At 35.7% G+C, this 17,310-nt stretch overlaps 1 protein-coding gene across 3 annotated transcripts in view; it reads left to right on the plus strand.

Moving 5' to 3' along the window:
• Nucleotides 1-17,310, plus strand: part of FZD3 (frizzled class receptor 3) — a 102,227-nt gene that overhangs the window by 51,207 nt on the left and 33,710 nt on the right. For all 3 annotated transcript variants that reach the window (XM_043486986.1, XM_043486987.1, XM_043486988.1), the window contains exon 4: nucleotides 260-1,277. In XM_043486986.1, coding sequence (XP_043342921.1) covers nucleotides 260-1,277 — 1,018 coding nt within the window. The remainder of the gene's footprint in view (nucleotides 1-259; nucleotides 1,278-17,310) is intronic.

Consider the following 17,310-nt stretch of genomic DNA (forward strand, 5'->3'; position numbering starts at 1 on the left):
ACACTATTTATTGGCTCTGTCTGTTTTAATAAAGAGTAATATTTTTGAAGCCAAAACAAAATTAAGTATACATATTTTGTTTTTTTGCCAACTGTGAAATATCTTATAATATGACCCACAAGCAAGATATTTGCATCATTTCTTTGACATATCGTAATGTTCTCCAAGGACATAAGCATAAATAAACCACAACTGCTAAATGTGAAAATCCAAATCATTAGGTTCCCAATAAGTAATGATTCTTGTCTTGTGTTTTTAGGTTCCCAGATTGTGATGAGCCGTATCCTCGGCTGGTGGACCTGAATTTAGCTGGCGATCCTACTGAAGGAGCCTCAGTGGCAGTGCAGAGGGACTATGGCTTTTGGTGTCCCCGAGAGTTGAAAATTGATCCTGATCTTGGCTATTCCTTTTTGCACGTGCGTGATTGTTCACCTCCTTGTCCAAATATGTACTTTAGGAGAGAAGAGCTTTCATTTGCTCGGTATTTCATAGGATTGATCTCAATCATTTGCCTCTCTGCCACATTGTTTACTTTTTTAACTTTTTTGATTGATGTGACAAGATTCCGTTATCCTGAAAGACCCATTATATTTTATGCTGTCTGCTACATGATGGTGTCATTAATTTTCTTTATTGGGTTTTTGCTTGAGGACCGAGTTGCCTGCAATGCATCCAGCCCTGCACAGTATAAGGCTTCCACAGTGACCCAAGGATCTCATAACAAAGCCTGTACCATGCTTTTTATGGTACTCTATTTTTTTACTATGGCTGGCAGCGTTTGGTGGGTGATTCTTACCATCACGTGGTTCTTGGCAGCTGTGCCAAAGTGGGGTAGTGAAGCTATTGAGAAGAAAGCCTTGCTGTTTCACGCCAGTGCGTGGGGCATCCCTGGAACTCTGACCATCATCCTTTTAGCGATGAATAAAATTGAAGGTGACAATATCAGTGGCGTGTGTTTTGTTGGCCTCTACGATGTTGATGCCTTGAGGTATTTTGTTCTTGCACCCCTCTGCCTGTATGTGGTAGTTGGGGTTTCACTCCTTTTAGCCGGCATTATATCCCTAAACAGAGTGCGAATTGAGATTCCATTAGAAAAGGAGAACCAAGATAAACTGGTGAAGTTTATGATCCGGATTGGTGTTTTCAGCATTCTGTATCTCGTACCACTCTTGGTTGTAATTGGATGCTACTTTTATGAGCAAGCTTACCGCGGCATCTGGGAAACAACGTGGATACAAGAACGCTGCAGAGAATATCACATTCCATGTCCATATCAGGTAAGGGAAACCTTGTTATAAATTTCAAAATATTTAACAGTGAAAAGAGCTAATCTTAGCTGTTTTGTTTTTTAAACTCTTCATGAAAAATCTGAACATTAAAATTTTGAAGTGAAGTTAATGAACAAATTTATTGTAGTAAGAATGTCATACACACGTTTCTGTTAACATCTTCCTTTTAAAAGACCACTTTCGGAGTCCAGGCCGTGGGCTTAAGCACTTTACTTCTGTTATCACAAAATAGTTGCTTGTTGATTATTTAGAAGTCTGCAGGTTTGAGGGGAAGGTGTTGATTAAAAGACAGTGTCTGTGGAAATTTTACTGATACTTAGAATGGGAGTTTTAATAGTTTTGAAAAAAAAATTAGAATGCATTTGTACAAACAGTTTCATCTTTAGTTGGTATTTTTTCTTTTTTGCATACTGAATATTTTGTGATTTACCTTTTAATTTAAAGAGATTGGATAATCATAGAATTTTAGATCTAGAGAGGACCTTAGAGATGATTTATTCAGGTTCTCTCTATAATTTAGAGTTCTTAAACATCTATCTCATTTGAGGCTTAGAAATGTTAAGTGACTTGCTCACTTTATTAAAGTACTTAGGCGTTATAGATAACTTCTGTTTACTTGTCTCTTTCCCCTTATAGACAGTGAACTCTTTAAATGTAAGAACATCTTTTTCATATTTTTTCAAAGCATGTTCTATACGTTAGTAGATGATGGCATTGAGAATGGGAATGTGTAAATTGAGAAGAAAAGACATTTTTAAGAAATGTCCCAGTTTTACTGGAAGCAAGGAGTGTGTGATTAGCACATAGTCAATTCTCGTAAATACTTGATGACTGAAAATGCCATTTCCTTTTTTATTTTGTGGTATAAATAATTCTACACAAAATTACATTTGTATTGTATAAATATTAGCTACTGGCTTTTTAAAAACCAACCTATAATTGAGAGGCCAGAAAAAATGAATAATTGAAATTTTATTACATTTCTTGATAGAATTGCTTATTAAAAACTCTTAATATGAGTTTTCAGGCCTGAAGCTAAGTAATCAAATTTTGCCTCTAATGAGAGAGAAAGAGATGATTGAATTACATCATATGCTTCTCCATGTAAGGTTTCTAGGATTCCAAATATATATTATCTCAGGATTATAGAAGAAATAATGTTTGTCTCTGAAATAATGATCTGAAAAATACCAGACCTCAAACATGTAAATTAGTAAATTAGAGTAGTTGGGACGCCACTGTTTTCAAGACATTCCTAAGAATCTTTTAGCATCTTTAGAACCAGTTTGAGCTATACAAAAATGTGTGTATTCAGTTCTTTAGAGTCATAGGTTCTATAAGTGTTTCTTATTTCCAACTTACGGAAATAATGTTGGGTTTCTGACATCCTAAAAAGAATAGAAAATGGTGTAATAACTAAGATAGTTATTAAGCTGTAAAGTATGGGTCAGGAATCCTGGCTTCATATCTTACTCTTATTATTTACTAGTTTTATAGCTTTAGATCAGCTTCACCTCTCTCCACTTCAATTCCTCATCTGTAGAATGAGTAATGGAATCTCATAGTAATAAAAGAGTAATCATGTTAGATAGAAATAGTAGTAGAATCTGTCCCCTAGGACTGTCTTTAGGCATCTACATGCAGTTAGAAGTGTGCCTTCTATATAATAAGTGCTCGAATGTTAGTTCTGTTACTCATCTTTTCATTTATTGTTACTGCTTTTACTGTTATTTTTACACACACACATACATACATAAACTTTTTTTTTAAACCATTCAGTACAAAACTTTAGCAAATGCCATGTTTAAATTATTGAGAATATACATGACAGTATGTGTACCGCTAACTTGTTAATCTTAACTGCAGTAGAGATTTAATGTATAAATATACTTTAATTCATTTACTCATTATTTTGCTGATGGACATAGAGTTTCCAAATGTTTTACTATTGTAATACCTATCTTACTTGTACATGACCAAGAATGTTCATGGAGTGTGTACCAAAAAGTGTAGTCGTGGCATTTTAACATACAGGCATCTTCAACTCAAGTGGTTATTTTAATTTACACTCGCAGTATAGAGTTGAAATTCCCCATTTTGCCCCATCTTGGTGTTCTCAGGCCTTTAGGTTTTTGTCAGCCTTTGAAACAATATCTCAAGCCTGTCTTGATTTGTATTTTTATTTCCCTTATGCCTCAGTGTTTTCATATGTTTATTGGCTGTTTGGGGTTTCTCTTCTGTGATTTGCCTATTTGTTGCCTTTGTCCACTGCTCTGTCAGGTTATTTGTCTTTTGTTGTTATCTTGTTCTAATTCTTTGTCAGTTACTTGTATTTGCATATATCTTATCCTGCTCTGTAGCTTGTCTTTTCACTTTGTGTTTTCTTTGCCTCTTGTGTTTTAATCCCTCCCTACCTCTAAAAATCTTAAAAATGGTCTACTGTTTTTTTCCAACAGTTTTTTAAATTTGATTTTTTAATTCACAACTCTAATCTCTTGAAATTGATTTTTATCTATGTTATGAATAACAACTTTAGTTTTTCATATGAATGGTGCTTTTTGCACCATTTATCAAATAGCCAATCTGAATAGTAGTGCTTTGCTGTAATATACAAGTTCTATTTTTAAACTCTCTTATTTACTGCTCTGTTTGAATAACCTTGTTTCAATCCCACATTTCCTCTACCTTATGCTTCTTCAAAATTATTTTAACTGTTCCTGGCACTCTTCTGTTTGAATTTTAGAATAATTTCTTCATGAGACACAGTTTGTGTTTTTTGAAATTGTTTTAGGTTTTAAATGAATCCAGGGAAAATTGCTCTCTTTGTGATACTGAGTTTTAGTATCTTTTTGTTTCTTTATGTTTCTTTATTCATTAATTTGTTCCTAGGTACCTTATAGTTTTTGTTTCACTTGTGAATGAGATCTTTTCTCTGTTATATTTTTCAGTTGGTTATTGCTGGTCTACAAGAATGCCACTGATTTTTATATATTGACTTTATATTGAGCATCCCTGCTGAACTCTTCTGTTAGTTCTAATTGTGTGTAGATTCTTTAATGTATTCTTTGTAGAAATCCTGTTGCTGCAAGTAAGGCCAAGTTCATATCTCACATTCCAGTTCTTATGTTTTATTTAAGATTTTTGTGTCTATACTCATGAGAGATATAGACTGTAATATTAATAGTTTTTCTTTTCTTGCCGTGTATTTTTCCTTTTTGGTGTCAAGGATGTAATAGCTTCATAAAGTGAGGTCTTTTCCTCCTCTTCTTTGAAACAGTTTTTACAATGAATAGGGACTGTCTGCTCTTTGAAAGAGTTGGTATATCATCCTGTAAAAATCCTTTGTCATGGTATCTTTGAAGTAAAGAGAGAGAAATTTCATCTTTCCGAACTGAAATTCTGCAAGTCCCCATTCCTCCCTGTCTCCTGGCCTTTGGCAACCATTGTTCTACTTTATTCTCTATGAATTTGACTACTCTGAGTATCCCGTATTAATGAAACTCAAACACTAGAATTTTAATATTAGTTTTCATTCAGGATTTAACTTTAGAGGAATTTTATACAGACTTGTAAATTGAGCACTAGAGCTATTGAATTCCTATTTAAAGTAATATCCATACATAATTGAATAAGATTTACTATTACTGAGCATGCCTAAAAGAATGCTTGTCAAGTTTTGATGATAATGCCTAACGAGAGGTTTGTAAAATGTATTAAGCAATGATGTTATCCTTGAGGTCGCCTCTGCAGGTGTCTTGGAGAACGTAATATTTGAATATATGTTCTCATGAACATATCAATGTGGTTGCTTTGTAGTCATTTCTCAAATTAATGAAACTTTCAAACATTTGAAAAATCAGAATGTGAGGTAGTTGATCACATTGTTTCAAAATACCCAGTTGGGTTTAAAGTAAATTGCATGTGTTTAAGTCCATGATGTGAGGAAAAGTGGGTTTGTGTAAAGTATTTTAAAATATTTAAAATGAATGTCCTTGCTGAAAACAGGAATTCACTGCTTCGATTTTAAAATACGTTACACCAACTGCTTTTTTCAAGAACACTTTTTTAAAAATGTGTATTAAATAATTCTTGAGAAAGTAATATTTAATGCCTGAAAAGAGTTGGCCATGAAATATAGCTTGAGTTTTCAGAATAATGTATATTTTACAGTTTAAAATCAGTAAAGTTTATTCCTAGAATATGTTTCGTCTTATGTATTATTTAAATAGCACAGTAATTTTTCAGGTACTTAGTTTTTTTTTTTTTCCTTTTAAAGTATTTCCTTCTATTTATTTAGGGGCTTCTAAGAGACTCAAAGCATTTTGTGAAAGAGTTACATATTTCAAAGTTTGTTGATATTTCTAGAAAGCCATTCACATGTAACATATTTATTAAAAACATGGGGTTTAAAGTCCTGTCTGTAACACTTTGAGTCTCAGTTTCCTCATGTAAAATATAGGGAATAATATGTTAAATATAGTAATATCTACTTCATAGGTGGCTGTGAAGATTAAATGAGAAAATAAAGTTAAGCCTCTATACTAGAATGCTTTGCACAAAGAAAAATTTCATTATTCTGTTGTTGCAAGTACATAATTCTTTAAAAAAGAATTGTTCTTATATTCTGTATTAGAATCATCATTTTGTCTTTTAAACATTGATTTTCAAAAGAACATGTTTCCTTTCCTAAAGTTTCCCCCTTCATTTTTTTCTCTTTCATCCATCTAATCCAGTGATGTATGTCCCAAGGAATTTTGATACTAGAACCTGTGTTTCAGTAATAGAAATGTGTTACCGTAATAGAAACAGCTTAGCTAAGACTGTCAAGTTCACATTAGAGCCATTTGTAGAATTTTTTAAAAATTATTCGTGTAGAAAACAAACAAAAAACCCATTATTTCTATTTTCAGCCACAGAAGGCAGCCCATCTGTTGTTTATCTAATCTTGATTCAGAAACATACAAAAATAGAAGAATAACATCATATCTAACTTATGATTTTAGCTTCATTTTCTGATAAGAGTGTTTCCCCTTTACCAGACAATACCAAAAGGAATCAACATTGTTTATGAAAGGACCATAAGGAAGTGGGTATGTTTTGCCCTTCCAACATTAGTGACAGCAAATAATTATCAATAAATATATAGTATGTACTACTAATATTTTTTTTCCTGCTACTAATCTTTAACGTGGTAAGTATCCTGCCTGTGACTTCCTAGCACCAAACTGATTTTTCCTCAAAATTGTTCAGTGCCTGTAATAGACGAAAAGAGGGAGAGTTACTGAAAAAATATTCTCCTACAGAAAAATATTTTGAAATATTATATTTAAAAGCATAGAATATTAAACTTATTTTTAAAGTATTCATACTATTATGTACAGGCTGTAAAATGCTATCAAGGGGCACTTTTGGATAAATACTTTAAAATATACAAGTTATTTTGGCCTGTGCTAATCAGACTAGATAGCCTAAGCCATGAGTTCTGTTTTAGTCTTAACTGCAGATATATCTGGTGGTGGTGGTGATGTTCATTCGTTAAGTTGTGTCCGACTCTTTGTGACCCCATAAACTGCAGCACGCCAGGCTTCCCTGTCCTTCACTATCTCCGATATATACTATCTAGTCTACCAATGGTTTATACATATTTAGGAAAAAATTCAGTGTTCTTGCCACAGTCTACAGCAGGGCAGAGCAAACTTTCTCTGTAAGGTCATATAGTAGATATTTTAGGCTTTGCCAGCCATGTGGTTTTTGTTGCAACAACTCAGCTCTGCTGGTGTAGTGCAAAAGCAGCTATCAGTCAGTTCAGTCGCTCAGTCAGGTCCAACTCTTTGCAACCCCATGGACTGCAGCATGCCAGACTTCCCTGTTCATCACCAACTCCCGGAGCTTGCTCAAACTCACGTCCATTGTGTTAGTGATGCCATCCAGCCATCTCATCCTCCGTTGTCCCCTTCTCCCACCTTCAGTCTTTCCCAGCATCACAGTCTTTTCCAATGAGTCAGTTCTTTGTATAAGGTAGCCGAAGTATTGGAGCTTCAGCTTCAACATCAGTCCTTCCAATGAATATTCAGGACTGATTTCCTTTAGGATTGACTGGTTTGATCTCCTTGCAGTCCAAGGGGCTCTCAGGAGTCTTTTCCAGCACCACAGTTCAAAAGCATTAATTCTTCGGTGCTCAGCTTTCTTTATAGTCCAGCTTGCACACCCATACATGACTACAGGAAAAAACCATAGCTTTGAGCAGTGACCCCAGAAGAGAGTTGACCCAGACTTGCCTGTGAGTGTCCAGGAGTCTCTGGCGGAGGTGTGGGTCAGCAGTGGCCTGCTACAGGATGGGGGGCACTGAGTGCGCCAGGGCATGTATGAGACCTTTTGAAGGAGGTCGCCATTATCTTCATTACCTCCACCAGGGTTTGGTTTCAGGTGAAACAACAATGGCATACCAGACCACCTGACCTGCCTCTTGAGAAACCTGTATGCAGGTCAGGAAGCAACAGTTAGAACTGGACATGGAACAACAGACTGGTTCCAAATAGGAAAAGGAGTACATCAAGGCTGTATACTGTCATCCTGCTTATTTAACTTATATGCAGAGTACATCGTGAGAAAAGCTGGGCTGGATGAAGCACAAGCTGGAATCAAGATTGCCGGGAGAAATATCAGTAACCTCAGATATGCAGATGACACCACCCTTATGGCAGAAAGTGAAGAAGAACTAAAGAGCCTCTTGATGAAAGTGAAAGAGGAGAGTGAAAGTTGGCTTTAAAGCTCAACATTCAGAAAACTAAGAATCATGGCATCCGTCCCATCACTTCATGGCAAATAGATGGGGAAACAGTGGAAACAGTGGCTGACTTTATTTTTCTGGGCTCCAAAATCACTGCAGATGATGATTGCAGCCATGAAATTAAAAGACACTTACTCCTTGGAAGGAAAGTTATGACCAACCTAGACAGCATATTAAAAAGCAGAGCCATTACTTTGCACAAAGGTCCGTCTAGTCAAGGCTATAGTTTTTCCAGTGGTCATGTATGGGTGTGAGAGTTGGACTATAAAGAAAGCTGAGTGCATAAGAATTGGTTCTTTTGAACTGTGGTGTTGGAGAAGACTCTTGAGAGTCTCTTGGACTGCAAGGAGATCCAACCAGTCCATCCTAAAGGAGATCAGTCCTGGGTGTTCATTGGAAGGACTGATGTTGAAGCTGAAACTCCAATACTTTGGCTGCCTGATGTAAAGAGCTGACTCACTGGAAAAGACCCTGATGCTGGGAAAGATTGAGGGCAGGAGGAGAGAGGGACAGCAGAGGGTGAGATGGTTGGATGGCATCATCGACTGGAAGGACATGGGTTTGGGTGGACTCCGGGAGTTGGTGATGGACAGGGAGGCCTGGCGTGCTGCGGTTCATGGGGTTGCAAAGAGTCGGACATGACTGAGCAACTGAACTGAACTGAACTGAAACAACAAGGAGGGAACACAGTCCCACCCATCAACAGAAAATTGGATTAAAGATTTACTGAGTATGGCCCCACCCATCGGAACAAGACCCATTTTCCCCCACAGTCAGTCTCTCCCATCAGGAAGCTTCTATAAGCCTGTTATCCTTATCTGTCAGAGGCTGGACGTAATGGAAACCACAATCACAGAAAAGCAGCCATAGACAATCCATAAACAACTGGAAGTGTTTCAGTAAGACTTTGTTTGCAGTGACATAATTGGGGCAGATTTGCTCTGTGGGTTGTAGTTTGCCAGCTTCTGAACTACAGCAAGCATTATTCTCTATCACTTTAATAATTCTTTCATTACAGTGGTTCGTGACCTATGGCAATTTTCTGTCCCATGGAAATTGTCACTGTTTCATTCTCGTTACTGCTTTTGAGGATCATCATTTTAGTCTGTCACATAATGGTATTAAAAATACTCAATAAAATAAATTCTAGTACATCACTATAATAAAGATATGCCAGTAAATCTTATTTCTAATTGTCTTTGAAGTCATACCACACCAGAAAAATTTGAGTCAAGGAAAAATAGTAAATAAAATAGTAAAATAAAATAGTATTTTAGTATTTACTACTTAGGGAATAGTAAAATAAAAACAACATAATGAAATAGTCATAGAAGCTTCTAGTTACTAAGTAGGTACTGTGCATCAGGTTCTGTACTCAGTAAATTTATACACATTATCTCCTTTAATTCTCACAATAGTACAATAAGATTGTATTCTACTTTACAAATGAGGAACTGAGTCTTATAATTAAATACAACTTGTCTAGATTCTTACAGTAAGTGATAAAGCTAAAGTGTGAACTGTATTTCTGATTCCAAAGACTATTAACCACCTACCTGATCATGTCAAATATGAAGTCTTCCATTTTATTTCCTCTGCCTGCCTGCTTGCTCAGTTGCTTCAGTTATGTCTGACTCTTTGCAACCCCATGGACTGCAGCCCACCAGGCTCCTCTGTCCACGGGAGTCTTCAGGCAAGAATGCTGGAGTGGGTTGGGAATCTTCCCAAACCAGGGGTTGAACCTGGGTCTCCTGCATCTTCTGCATTGCAGGCAGATTCTTTACTGCTGAGGCACCAGGGAAACCCCTCTAGTGAATCACATATATTTTATCAGTGATTTTATAAAATGTGTTAAGGTAATTTGGCTTCCCAGATGGCACTAGTGGTAAAGAATCCACCTGCAGCAGGAGACACAAGAGATACAGGTTTAATCCCTGGGTTGGGAAGATTCCCTGGAGGAGGAAATGGCAACTTACTCCAGTATTCTTTCTTGAAAAATTCCATGGACAGAGGAGCCTGACAGGCTACAGTCCATGGGGTGGCAAAGAGTTTGGCGTGACTGTGCACAGTGTAACTGGTTAAGTTCGTTAATATTGTTAAGTTTGTTAAAGAGCTAAGAAGTTTGTGTTAAAGTAGAGCATTAGGAAAATAATTAAATATACTCAGGTTTCCTCAGACAGTATGACTTCCGATAATATGTCTCAGTAGGAGCATCAGCAAAGTCTGAACCAGTTAAATCTGGAAAGAACTCACTATTTGAGATATCATAGATCTTGCATGACTGGGGGGAGATCTCCAAAGAATCCCCCACTTCAAAAATTATTATGAATTGAGACCAGCCCAATAAGGAGCTATAGGGCTGGCTGGTTAAGCAAGGGCCATTAGGTGGATGAGATGGGAAAGGTCACACAAGTGTGGTTGCTATTTATTGGTGAAAGATGAGCCTTGGGCCAGTTGGTAAGTTGAGAAAGGGAACCAAGAACTCCCTTGCTAGCCTAAATCACCAGGGCCATAGGCTGCAGGTTAGTTGTGCCTCCTATCAATCAGCTAGAGCAATACTTTCTCCAGGATTCCCACTGATTGATTCACCAAATAGCTCAAACTATAAAGCCACCAAACACATGAGAAAACAAGCTACTGTGACGATGAGTCACAGCATCAAACTTAGAACTGCAGATACTGAAATTGTCAAATACTGAATGATAGAATAGGTAAGTATATAATGTTTATAGAAATAGGAAATGTAGTCACAGGTTACCAATCTACAAGAAATTACTTGAAATAATAGATTTTTTAAAAAAATCCAGAAACATAACTTTTGAAATGGAAGCTCATTTGTTAGAATTCCTGAAATATTTAATATGAAACAGCAATTTAGGCTGCTGTTTGAAGAGAAATTTAATGAACTGGTAGCAGGTGAAAATAAAACTCTCCAGAATGCCATAAGAGAGACAAGGAAAATGTGAAAGTGATGTTAAGAGAAATGGAGGGCAGAATGAGAAGGTCGAATACGAGTATATTGGGTTGGCCAAAAGATGGTATGGGCTTTCTGTATCTGAATGAACTTTTTGGCCAACGCAATAATTAGATTCCCAGGAAGAAGTGAATTGAGAGAATCTAGGAGAGACAATATTTAAAGAGATAATGACTACACATTTTCCACAACTGTGAAACACATGAATTCATAGACCAAGGAGGAACTATACCACTAGCAGGATAAGTAAAAAGAAATCTGCACTTCAATGAAACTGCAGAACTCCAAAGACAGGAGTCATAAAAAACAGTCTCAGAAAAGGGGACAGATCTTCTGAAAAAGACCAACAATTAGAATGACAGCAGAGTCCTTAACAATAACAAAAGCCAGAAAACGATATATTTTAAATGTTGAGAGAAAAAAAACTTTTCAACCAGAATTTTGTACTGTGTAAAACTTTTTGTGGGGATGCACGGCCAGATCACCCTCACAGAAGGATGAGCCTCTAAGCTGCAGGGAGTGGGGTCAGTAGACATCCTTCAGGTGGAAAGCTGCCTTATCTGAGGTGGGCCTGCAATCAGCGATTCTTAGGTGGGCTAAGAAGGCTTGACCATTGGCCCAGCATAGGACCCTCTGATGGTCCTTATTTGCTCTAGAACTCCCTACCAGTTTGCCTGAAGCTTTTCTGAGAATGCATGGTAGGTCACTTTCTTCTGTCCAGTTGTAGATACTGTTCCCAAATAAATATCTTGCATCCCAAACTTCATCTCTGCATGTTCTGGAAAACGCCGATTTGTTCTCAAGAATAGAGATGAAATAAAGCTATTTACATACAAACAAAAACTGTGAGTTTACCACCAAAAGATTTGTACAAACTTCTAAAGGTTGTATTTCAAGAAGAATGAAAATAATCTCATAGATAGTAGAAGATGCAAGAAGAAATGATGAAGTAAAGTTGTAAACACATATGTAAAGCTAAATAAATGTTTCTATAAAATACCAACAACAGTGTGTACTTTGGCAGTTTAAAAAAACATCTAAAGACCTATAGAGAAAAAAATACACCAAAAAAAAAATATATATATACGTATAGACCAGAATTGGGTTAACGCTGTAATCAGCTGTATCAGATGTATTGATGATCTAGGACCCCTGACAAATGCTTGCCCCCTACCCTCTTTATTTTTTGCTCTTCTCATAGGCCTCTTGTTCTTAAGGATTTTAGAATTTTTTGATGGTTTTTTTAATTTTTTGGATAGGTGATTTGTAATGTTCATAACATTAAAAATAGTAAACATATATATTGAGAAGCATTATTCCTACTCTTGTTTCTCATGTTCTCAATTTTTGCCCCGTCTCCATCTCTACCAGTAACCACCATATATATCAATAATTTCTTGTATGTATTTCCAGAGTTTCTTTTTCCACATGGTTGTTTTGAAAAGTAAGTCATAATTATAAGAGCCTGTCACACACTAAGAGGTCACTAAATTTAGTTCCCTTCTCTCCATAACCTTCTTAGGACCTTAAGACCCAGAAAGAATAATTTTCCGTAATTTTGCTACTGAATATCACATTTTTTGCTTTATATCTATAAACATAAATTGGAACCATAAAACCATGTATCATGCTTGTCATATTCTTAATAAAAAGTTCATGGAGCTTTCCTAGCCTTGGCCTAGAACTAATTGAAAAGGCAAGGTATTTTTTTAAAGATGTGAATATGATTAATAGAACCTTGCGTGTTTTCTGGAAAGTGATTCTGGTGTTTCAGAATATGATATAAAACTAGAAAGTTTAGTTATGCCTATTTTTTCCAAGATGCAAGTTGTTTTATTATTTCAAGTATTATAAAATGTGAGATTAGATGTTTTCTTTTTATGGAGGAGAAGGAAAGAGTGGCTTTTACTTTGCCAGGCAAATAGGGAACACAATAGGCTAATCCCCCAAGAACTATGCCCCACTCTCTGGAGATGAGTTTTGTTTTTTTGATTGAAGTGTAATTTATATATTACTTACTTGTTTCAGGTATGCGGCATAATGATTTGATATTTGTATATATTGCAAGTGATCACTAATAACTCTAACATCTATCACCATACATAGTTTAAAAGTTTTTTGTCTTGTGATGAGAACTTTTAAAATGTACTTTTAGCTACTTTCAAAACTGTAGTACAGTATTATTAACTACAGACACCAAGCTGTACGTTACATTCCTATGCTTTATTTCTCTTATGACTTGAAATACTTACCTTATGACCACCTTCACCCATTTCATCCATTGCCTACCCTTTGCCTCTGGCAAACACCAATCTGTTCTCTTCATCAGTTTGGTGGGTTTTTTGAGGTGGGTGGGGGGTTGTTTTTTTTAAGGTTCTATATATAAATGAGATCATAAGGTATTTGCTTTTCTGTGACTTAATTTCCCTTAGCACAAACCTTCAGGGTCAATCCGTATTGTCACAAAATGGCAAAATGACATCTTTTACAGCTGAATAGTATTCCATTGTGTATGTATACCACATTTTCTTTATCTGTTCAGCCATCAGTGGACACAGGTTGTTTCCATGTCTTGGCTGTTGTGACTAATGCTGCAGTGAACATGAGGTGCGAATATCTTTTCAAGTTTGTGTTTTTGTTTTCTTAAATACCCCAAAGTGGAATTGTTGGGTCATATGGTGGTTCTATTTTTTATTATTTGAGGACTTGCCGTACTCTTTTTCCATAGTGGCTGCACCACTCTTCATTCCCACCAGCGGTGCACAGTGGCTCACTTTTTCCCACCTCCTCATCAATGCTTGTTATTGCTTATCTTTTTGGTAGTGGCCGTTCTGTCAGTTGTGAGGTGATCTTGTGGTTTTGATTTGTGTTTCCCTGAAGATTAGAGATACTGAGCACCTTTTCATGTATGTGTTGACCATCTGTGTGTCTTCTTTGGAAAAATGTCTATTCAGAACTTTTGCCCATTTTTTAATTGGATTGTTTGGGTTTTTTTAATTGAAATTGTATGAGTTCTTTATATCTTTTGAAAATAACTCCTTGACATATATATGATTCGCAAATGTTTTCTCCCAGTCTCCCAGGTTAGTTGCCTGTTCGTTGGGTTGATGATTTCCTTTGCTGTGCAGAAGCTTTTTAGTCTGATGTAGTCCCACTTGTTTATTTTTACTTTTGTCACTTTTACTTTTTGTATCCAAAAAAGTTTTTAAAAATCATTACTAAGATTGATGTCAAGGAGCTTGCTATTTGTTTTCTTCTGGGTGTTCAAGTCTTTAATCCATTTTGAATTAATTTTTGTGTATGGTGGTCCGGTTTCATTCTTTGACATATGGTGTCCAATTTTTCCAACGTCATTTATTGAAAAGACTGTTCTTTCCCTATTGTGTATTCTTGGCTCTTTTATCAGAAATTAATTGACTATATATGCATGGGTTTATTTTTGGACTCTTCATGTTGTTTGATTACTATAGCTTGGTAATATAGTTTGAAATTAGGGAGCATGAATGATACCTCCAGCTTTGTTCTTTTTTCTCAAAATTGCTTTGGCTGTTTGGATCTTTTGTTGTTCCATATAAATTTTACGATTTGTCTTATTTCTGTGAAAAATGCTGTTGGAATTTTGATAGCAGTGCAAAGAATCTATAGCTGCTTTGGATAGTACAGATACTTTAACAATATTGATTTTTCCAGTCTTTAAGAATGGAATATCTTTCCATTTATTTGTCTTCAGTTTTTTTCTACTAATGCCTTATTTTCTTGTTATAAATCATGAGATTATAGGACAGTTTTGTGGAGTTTCAAAGAACTCATTTCTGAACATAGTCTTCCCTCTAACATACATAGTCTTTCTATAGTTTTTTCAGGGCTAAGGAAGATGATCTATTATTGTAATGTTTAGGAGAGTCTAAGCTATGTTTTCTATACTTAATAACAAGCTAAATTTTTTCCTGGTTAATTTTCAGTTCATATTTAGAAGAGAGAATGGAAATTTTCAAAATTATTTACCCTCAGTTTGATTTGTTTTGAGAAAGTAGCAGTTTATTACTTTAATCCAAAAAAAGAAAGGTTATGCTTTTCACATGATGAATGAGCATATACTGTGAATTCCGATTAATAGTTCTTTATGTACATCAAGATTAAGTGTAAATTCTGCAGTTTTTAATTATTTGTTTCCCAGTTATTGCATCCATTATTGTAAAGTATGTATATACAGAATACTGTTCTATTTTCTAACTATTTCTAGTTCATAAGATTAAAGTGACATAAGAATGATGATCATTTTCCCCTCACTATAATTAGATGAAAGTTCAAGATGTTGTCTTTTGCTTAATCAAATATAACTTCTGAAGAAGTAATATTTTCTGTTTCATAATGTCATCAAAGCAAAGGAATAGAATTGAGATAATTATTATTTTTGTTTTCATTTTAACTTCTTGAGTGAACTTTGGCTTTAAGCCTTTTCTTACCTAATTTGAGAGTTTTCCATGAGGTTCATTAAATAATAGGCACAGTATATCCAGATGTGATAATAAATCTTTGTGATGTTAATATTCTGTGGTGACTCTTAAGAATGTATGCTCTATACCAGTCAGTTCCTTCCTAATCAGTCATGCTGTCCTTTATTTCCTCTAGGTTAACTGAAACCATTTTCTCATCTTTTTCCCTGGCTAGACTTTCACTTGGAAAATTGTCTATTCCTTAGATAATGGGAATAAAAATTTATTCTTTAATCATTAAATTTTATCTTTTATTTATCTAAAAGTTGACCTCATCCACAGTTTGCAGTAGTCACTGGTAAAGTCAATTAGGATCTAAATTAACTTTCCTCTTTGCCATTAGCCATTCTTGAATTTAGAAGACAACATTCTTTTAAGGTAGTCTCAGTGCTTGGAAAAGAAAATGAGATTATTTGCAAAATATCTGAAGTGTGGAGTTTATATTTTGTCATTTCCTCTATTGATTGAAGGAAAGCTTGGAAATTGAAATCCCAGCTTACTATACCTATTTTTCACTGGGTTACAAATAAATTGGTGGTCCAATAATGGGAGAAGGTAAACTTAGAAGTAAAAGGAAGATAGACTGATAGATACAGATCTGGTTAAAGAAGTGAATTACTAATTAGTTCTCTATTTACCCTACCTAGTGCTGTTTAATTTCAAAACTACTGCCTCTCTGAAAGTAGCAAGATATATTGAAATTATAGGAGCCTTGACCACCCTTTTGTCCTTTTTTTTTTTTTTTTTAAATTGTAACTGTTTCTGACATACAGGTATTTATACACACACACACACACACATACACATATATAAGCATGTATATAGTGGAGGTGATGGAATTCCAGTTGAGCTATTTCAAATCCTAAAAGATGATACTGTGAAGGTGCTGCACTCAATATGCCAGCAAATTTGGAAAACTCAGCAGTGGCCCCAGGACTGGAAAAGATCAGTTTTCATTCCAATCCCAAAGAAAGGCAATGCCAAAGAATGCTCAAACTACCGTACAACTGCACTCATCTCATATGCTGGTAAAGTAATGCTCAAAATTCTCCAAGCCAGGCTTCAATAGTACATGAACCATGAACTTCGAGATATTCATGCTGGATTTAGAAAATGTAGAGGAACCAGAAATCGAATTGCCAATATCTGCTGGATCATTGAAAAAGCAAGAGTTCCAGAAAAACATCCAGTTCTGCTTTATTGACTATGCCAAAGCCTTTGACTGTGAAGATCACAACAAACTCTGGAAAATTCTTAAAGAAAAGGGGATACCACCTTACCTGCCTCTTGAGAAATCTGTTTGCAGGTCAAGAAGCAACAGTTAGAACTGGACATGGAACAACAGACTGGTTCCAAATCAGGAAAGGAGTACGTCAAGGCTGTATATTGTCACCCTGCTTATTTAATTTATATGCAGAGTACATCATGAGAAACGCTGGGCTGGATGAAGCACAAGCTGGAATCAAGTTTGCCAGGAGAAATATCAATAACCTCAGATAGATATACAGATGATACCATCCTTATGGCAGAAAGTGAAGAACTGAAGAGCCTCTTGAAAGTGAAACAGGAGAGTAAAAAAATTGTATTGAGGCTCAACATTCAGAAAACTACAATTATGGCATCTGGTCCCATCACTTCATGACAAATAGATGGAGAAACAATGAAAACAGTGAGAGACTTTATTTTGGGGGGCTCCAGAATCACTGCAGATGGTGACTGCAACCATGAAACTAAGACGCTTGCTCCTTGGAAGAAAAATTA

This window comes from Cervus canadensis, chromosome 14, assembly GCF_019320065.1.
Source record: "Cervus canadensis isolate Bull #8, Minnesota chromosome 14, ASM1932006v1, whole genome shotgun sequence".
Taxonomy (NCBI): Eukaryota; Metazoa; Chordata; class Mammalia; order Artiodactyla; family Cervidae; genus Cervus; species Cervus canadensis.